The sequence below is a fragment of the Dipodomys ordii genome, unplaced genomic scaffold, assembly GCF_000151885.1.
Source record: "Dipodomys ordii isolate 6190 unplaced genomic scaffold, Dord_2.0 Scaffold113, whole genome shotgun sequence".
Classification (NCBI taxonomy): domain Eukaryota; kingdom Metazoa; phylum Chordata; class Mammalia; order Rodentia; family Heteromyidae; genus Dipodomys; species Dipodomys ordii.
Genome location: NW_012267329.1, coordinates 6,119,047 through 6,126,640, shown reverse-complemented (window position 1 = coordinate 6,126,640; position 7,594 = coordinate 6,119,047). Strand labels below are relative to the sequence as shown.

Sequence of the window (7,594 nt, the reverse complement as noted above, 5' to 3'; positions counted from 1 at the left end):
TCACTAATGTGGAATTTGGTACTTAACCTTATTAAACCAGAGTCAGCAGTCATGAAAGCAATAAAGTGATAGTAATATAGAGATCCATTTCCTATTCTAATGGGAAAGCTTAAGCCCTTAAAATAAATGTGATGTTAGGCATTGGCCATGTAAGAATTACTTAATATGAAACCTAAACCCTCAAGATTATATTGCTCTGAATCTGGTAAATGTAGGTATAAATTTATATCATGGACAAATTTTTAATGTAACTAGATAGTTCATCAGTGTTATATATTTAATGTCTTGTGTATGTTTATCTGTTTGTATTACACAGCAGTAGTAACCATTGAGCACATGACATGCTTTTTCTTAGAAAATTTTATAAATTTCTAATTTGGCGTTATTTAAATCATGATGAGGGGGTTTTAAAAATGAAAAAGATAGTAAAGTATTTGAACAATGAAGCATGCTATTGTTATTCCCTGTTAATTTTACTCATAGGATGGACTAATCCATAAGTTCTGAATGCAATAATTTATGAATCTTTCAATTTTTCTCCCTAACCTTTTATTTTTTCAAAACTATTTTTATTGTAAAGATACTATACAGAGGATTACAGTTACATGAGTAAGGTAATGAGTACACTTCCTATTGAGCATTGTTACCCCTTCCATTGTTCAAAACTATTTTTGAAGCACTCAGTTCATAATCATTCTTATTTAGTGCCAATTAGCTTTTCTCATAAGTCTACAGAATTCTTTTATTAAACATGCATGACCTCTTACAATTCACCATATATAGTATTAGTTTGTCAAAGAACTTACCAATCTAAGTAATGTGCATGCAGCTCTAAGCAGGTTACCATGCATTTTGTTTGATTTTCATTGTATTTATCAAGATAGAAAATGTTCCTTTTTATGCCTTAATTTATATAATTACTTCATTCTATTCCAATTCTATTCCCAAATCCTCTCTCTAAGAATCGTTAAATATGACTGTGTGTGTATGTGTGTATATGAACATGTGTGCATGTGTTAACAACCTGCACAAAACTGGCAACTGCTTAATAAAAAGGAGTTTAATATTTTGATTTAATGATATTATCTTTTTTGCTACATGCCTTGTAAATTAAATACAGCATACTTCTGCATTACATGTGGCTTCCTCATAAATAGAAGGGATATTAATAATTTAGAAACTTGTAAAAGTAAAACCTATAATAAATAGGGGAATAAAAGAGTGAGGTAATTGACTAACAACATGGACATTACAATAAAATTTAGCAAGTATGTTGGGAACTTTGAAATAAGAAATGACATGACTGACTACATAATTGAAATAAATGGCTATACAAGTAGAAACAACTGTACTAACTGAACTACTTTCAGAAAATAGTTTAAGGATCAAACTATTTAAGCCACAGTTCTATGCCATATTGTCTACTTATCATACAATGATGAATCCCCTCCCTGTCTACCACATAGCATAGATGATGCAGACGACTCCAACAGAGTGAACCTTACAGATCCTCTCACACCCTGACTTCCCCAAGTGGTTTTTGCATGAGGGGATTACAAACCTAGAGTCATCCCTGGCAAGCCATATTAATGTAATCACTTTGCATATACTAGTTACACTAAGAAATAAAAAAATCATTTGAGAGTGTATGCAACATGCTTAACAATGTCTATTATTATAGAAGTGAGAACGGTGACAATTTGATGGAGAAAAGGTAACAGGGAAGCCCTAATTGCTGGAGTGTGAAGGCAGGATGTATTTTCCAAGGACCCTCCTAAAAGCCCCCATGACCTCCTTGTTTCTAAGGCTGTAGATGAGGGGGTTCAGGGCTGGAGTGACAATTGTGCAGAAGAAGGACAGGACATTATCCTGTTTGGGACTATGGAAGGATATGGGAAGGACATATATAAATGAGGCTGGGCCATAGTACATCCCAACCACAGTCAGGTGGGAGGAGCAGGTGAGAAGGGCTTTCTTCCTCCCCTCCTTGGAGGGCATGCGGAGCACAGTGCACAGAATGAGTGCATAGGAGACCAGAATGGCAGCAAGTGGGGGGATCAGGAACATCACACCCATCAAATAAACTGCGAGCTCAAATCTAGAGGTGTCTGCACAGGCCAACTTCAGCAGAGGTGGGATCTCACAGAATAGATGTTTTACCAGCCGGGATTTGCAGAAGGGATAGTGCATAGTGTAACTGGTATATACGATGGCACTCAGGGATGCCACAATCCATGTTGTCATCATCATGAACCAAAGGACTTTTGGACTCATGATAGTTGTGTAGTTTAGAGGATGACAAATGGCCACATACCTGTCATAGGCCATAAAAGCCACAAGGATGTCCTCAGCCCCACCCATAATCAGTTCCAGCAACATCTGAAGGGCACATCCTCCAAAGGTGATGGTATTATCTCCACGCAGAAAATCCATGATGGCCTTGGGGGCTATAACTGATGTGAGGAGAAGGTCAAGAAGAGAGAGTTGTCTAAGCAGGAGGTACATGGGCACGTGGAGCTTCACATCCATTGTGATGAGCAGGAGTAGCAGTCCATTGCTGGTCAGAGACAGTGTGTACAGGAATATCATTGTGGTACAGAGTAGTTCAGGAAACCCACTGTCTTTCAGAATGCCCACCAAGATGAAGCCACTTCCCAAGGTGGAGTTCCAGAGCTCCATTCTGTGTTGCCTAGAATCAGATGTCTAGTGGAAGTCTTTTTAAGGGATTTCAGTCACTATTTGCACAAACTGAGGCCAACTAGGTGAATCAACAGGAATTACATGGAACCTTTTGTGGTTTCTGAGTTTCTGAAAGTTTTCAGTGAATTTTAATTATCTTCTGTTAATCAGAGTACAGGCATATTGATTATTGTTCACCATGAAATGTATCATATATAAAGCATCAAATAGAATAATACACTTAGACATACCACTTAAAGAGAAAGGAAATATCCCTCAATTTGTAATCATGCAATGAACATGGCATTGGGATAAAATCTAGGCATTTCTCTTGTTTCAAATTTCTTAGGAGTACAGTTAATTTAAAAAGTTTGTTTCATGTGAAACTCTTTACTATGTTCTTCCTTGACCTGATGTCTGCATTTCCTTTCTGGTCTCCAAGTTCTAGGCCTTAGTCACTTGATCTCTTGTAATCTTCAAATGTGCTCCTTTCTTTGATGGTTGTACTGTTGGTCTGCTGGAAGAATTTAATTCTGGGCTAATATAAATGGAAGCTTGAGATTAGTTTAAGCCACAAATTACTAGAAACTGTATAAAATTATTTAACTTTTCAAGGAAGTTGTAAAATATTTACTCAGTTTAAGAAAAGACAAGAAACAACAGGATCTCTACAAGCCTGGGAGGAGTTTCTGGTAGTGAAGGGTATGTATTTAAGGGGTAATGCTCATAATACAAACATGGTAGGAATGGTAAAGGCATCCCATTACCTAAGATTCACAGCAATACTCTGAGCACGAACTATAGACATTTTTTCCCCCACAAATCTTAGTAATGTGGGAGATCGCTGTTCAGATGACATGAAATGTAAACAATAAAACTGGTTTATTGGTTTGAATTGGGAAACCATAGGATGTATACTAAGCCTGTTCTTTATAAATATATTCCTCAATGAATAGAAGACCTAAAAGGCAATGTGGAATAGAATTTAAAAATATTCACTAAATTGTTTATTTCTTTTGGATGTGTATACCCATAGACACATATGTACATATACACACACAGACACATGGGTGTACACAGCTACACACATACCTGCTAATTCTGTCATCTGAGACAGGCCAGTAAATATACATTGGATGTACAGAGGATGAGCTCATTCTTGTAAAGTGCGTGGTGTAAGGAAGTTCAGGAAGGGTGAGCTTCACCCTGATAGCTCTCCTCACATGCTGAGATTACTAAAAGAGCAAGATGTATATGGCTTGGAAATGCTCACTCTTTAGTAAAAGCTAAAATTTCTGTTTGTCTCAGACATATACTAGTTATTGCAAGTAAGGGAAACCGTAGGACCTATGTTTCTTTGGGCCTGACTTACTTCACAATATATTTTTTTCCAAGTCTTTCCATTTCTTAACAAATGGGGCAGTGTCATTCCTTCTGATGGAGGCATAGAATTCCATTGTGTATATATACCACATTTTCTTGATTCATTCATCTACTGAGGGGCATCTGGGTTGGTTCCATATCTTAGTTATGGTAAATAATGCTGCAATAAACACAGTTGTGTTGGATAAGGACTCAAATGTTTTTTTCTTTGTTGCTATTGTTTCTACATATTTATAAGATGATTTCTTTGTTGCTTTGTATGTCCATCCCCCACGATATAACCTCTGTTTTCACTGTATTTGATGTTGGTGTAATTTGGGGAGAGGAAGGAAAAAAACAAATTATTTAAATAGGGATACAGGTGGACCCATTGCAACAATGAGATATATAAGACATTATGTCAAAAAACAAACTTTACAACTTTGGCGTGGTGGGGGAACAGGTGTGGGGGGGCGGGGAGAGGAGATGGGAAGGGATGGGAAGGGGAAACAAAGGAGAAGGCGACAATGCTTGATAAGAAATGTACTCATTACCTTACAATAAAAAAGCTAAAATTTGAAAGTATAGTTTAGTTTTCTCTTTTGTATTGCTACAGTATTGTGCAGTGTATTAAAAGATTAATTGATTTCCATTTTTCCTATTTATTGAGATTGTGTTAAAAAGGCTATGACTATGTAGACCCAGGCTAAACTAGATGTAGGGATCCTCCTCCCTCAGCCCTTTGATGCTAGGACTACAGGCATCATCAGGCCTGGCTTCTGTGATACATATTTACTACCTAGTAGTTATGTAGGAGAGAGACTCAAACTAATGTATTGATATAGTTATGAGATAGTGCTCTTTTGAAGTATTATTCAAGGAGTTCTTAACAGATTACCAGAGTCTAGGGAAGTGCAGATGCACCAAAAGTATTCAGACTTAAAAAAATCAACTCGGAGCCTGGGGCTTCCTTGGCTCATTTGCTCATATAGGTGTCTGTCACACCTGCAGCCCAGCTTTTCACTATCTAATTCCCATCTAGTGGGCATTTCTGTCTAGGCTGGCTTCAAACCATGTTTTTGAGGTGTCAGCCTTTTCAGAAGCTAGGATTTATAAGCAGGAGCCAGGTGAACCAAGCATGGAATTCTAGAAACTTAGGTCTGGCCAATAGTACTGAATATTGCAGTTGCCCACTCTTGTATGCATTACTGAGATACCTGCACCAATACAGGTGCATGTGCCTGTAATCAATCACCTGTACAATCAAGCACAAGTACAGATGGGAGCGAATGCGCTCTAAAGTCTGAGAAATGAGACAGTCTGAGAGCAGGACAGTAATTCTTGGTCCTGTTACCCAAGATTCACTGCCTCCACACACTTTCTAGGATCAAACACATAACCCTTACCTGTAAAGAGGGAAGATACAGCCTTCAGCTCACACCTGTGTCCTGGGAGTCATTTGTGAGGTGAAGAGGCTAAAGATGCTGAGGAAAGAGAAGGTGCTTCTTCTGAGGGCACGGGTGTGGGTGGGCATGGCTGCCACTAGGATGAGGGGTCAAAGGCACCTGCTGTCTTCACCATGGCCAGTCCTCTCCGAGGAAAGGATTGGATGCAGATAATCATCTGGAGATGGGGAAACCCAGAGTTGATTCCCGCAGAATGTACTTGTCCAATGTCTGTTCCTATCTCTGCACTGTTAATGGATGAAGATGAGTCCATGTGCCTAGACTTTCATATTTCCTCCCAGCTGGAGTCGCCAATCATAGAGGTGGCTGGTAGGACTTTTGGAAAGGAGAATTGTCAAGGATAGGCAAAGCAAGCCTTCCATTGTGTATTCATACTGTGTCAGAGGCAGGAGGGACTCTGGCCTTTTCCTGGGGGACTTTTTACTGTCTCCTTCTCCCAGGTGACATGGGCTCTCAAGAAATGCTTTTCCTGGAAGCTGGATTTTAATGAGCCTCCCCAGACTGTTGCCCCACAGTACCTTCTAAAATGGTTTGTTTGGTAACAAAAATCACTATGAATTTGCCTCTGACTTGTTGAATGATTTTGTCCCTTTTGATATGGCAAGGGATGGCCCTGACCAAAGAATTGGTTTCAACATCTGACCCTTTAGCATGGGTCTCTGTCCATCATTCTGTATACAGACTCCTGTCTGTGTTAGTGCCCTACTCTCCTCATACATCCACATATCTCCCTTTCTTTTTCTTTCTCTCTCTCTTTGTGAGTTTGTGTGTGTGTGTGTGTGTGTGATACTTTTATTGGAACTCAGGCTCTTGATGCTGTCTCTAAGCTAGTGCTCTGCAACTTGAGCCACAGCTCTACTAATGGCTCTTTGGTGGTTAACTAAAGATATGGAGTTTCATAGGATAGCATTGCAAGGTGATCTGTGATCTCAGCTTCCTGAGTAATAGCTAGGATTACAGGTGTGATCCACCAGTTCAAGTACGATTACTGTGTTCTTTCTATGTTAGTCTATCTCCTGTCCAGTAGCTGGTTTCTTAAGTGGTTTTTAAAGTTTATCACCAAGTTGGACATGGCCCATGATCTTTGTGCACTATTTTGAATCAATTTGATAACCAGTGACAATAGTTTCAGAAAGATTTTCTATTAAAGAAGTGGTGCTGTGGCTCAAGTGGTAGAGCACTAGCCTTTACCTGAAGAGCTCAGGGACAGCTCCCAAGCCCAGAGTTCAAGACCCATGACCGACAAAAAAAGTCACCAAAATTTTCTATTAAAGCTCAGAGATTTGCACAAATTACCATAGGGTCCTATTGACAGAGAACATTTGTTTTCTAATAAGCTAGTGTGGTCATTATCAAGTCTTTTGTCATGTTTACTCTTTCCCTAGCATCAGCTTTCATGTGTGCTCTGACAGGTGTCATTAGGCTTTGTGTGTATTAATGTTTTGTATTTCACATAGGATTATTTCTTAGTCCTTAAAATCCAAATACAAGAATATGATTCCATAAGATGGCGCCATGGTTATCATCTAAAATTTGATATTTTTTTGTCTCACTGGAAGTTCATGTAAACCACTTGTGTTTCATTTTTCTTGATTAAAACAGAAGAAACAGAGTAAGAATGTGCTTTTCTTTTTTCCTAAGCTTGTTATGTGCATACAACTGTAAAGGGTGTTCAAGTTTGGTGTGGGTATTGATTTCCACATTATCAAATTCACACACTAGACTCAAGGAAGACCTCAGAGTTAGTGAGGGAAGGGGTGACATTATCCAAAAGTGAATGATCTCACCTGACTTATGTAACTGTAACCCCACTGGGCATGATATTTATATAACAATAACATTTTAATTTTTAAAATGCACACACAAAGCCAGACACTGGTAGCACACACCTGTAATCCTCGCTACTCAGTAGGCTGAGATCTGAGGATTGAGGTTCAAAGCAAGCCCAGGCAGGAAAGTCCAAGAGACTCTTATCTTCAATAAATCACCAGAAAATGGAAGTGGCACAGTGGCTCAAGTGGTAGAGCACTAGCCTTGAGCTGAAGAGCTGAGGGACAGTGCCCAGGCCCAGAGTTCAAGCCCCATGA

At 39.0% G+C, this 7,594-nt stretch overlaps 1 protein-coding gene across 1 annotated transcript; it reads right to left on the bottom strand.

The window, feature by feature from the left end:
- Positions 1 to 1,728: 1,728 nt before the first annotated feature.
- On the bottom strand, positions 1,729 to 2,679 carry LOC105995047 (olfactory receptor 2AG1-like). Its single transcript, XM_013028708.1, has one exon. The coding sequence runs from the start codon at positions 2,677 to 2,679 to the stop codon at positions 1,729 to 1,731; it is 951 nt and encodes a 316-aa protein (XP_012884162.1).
- Between the last annotated feature and the right edge of the window lie 4,915 nt (positions 2,680 to 7,594).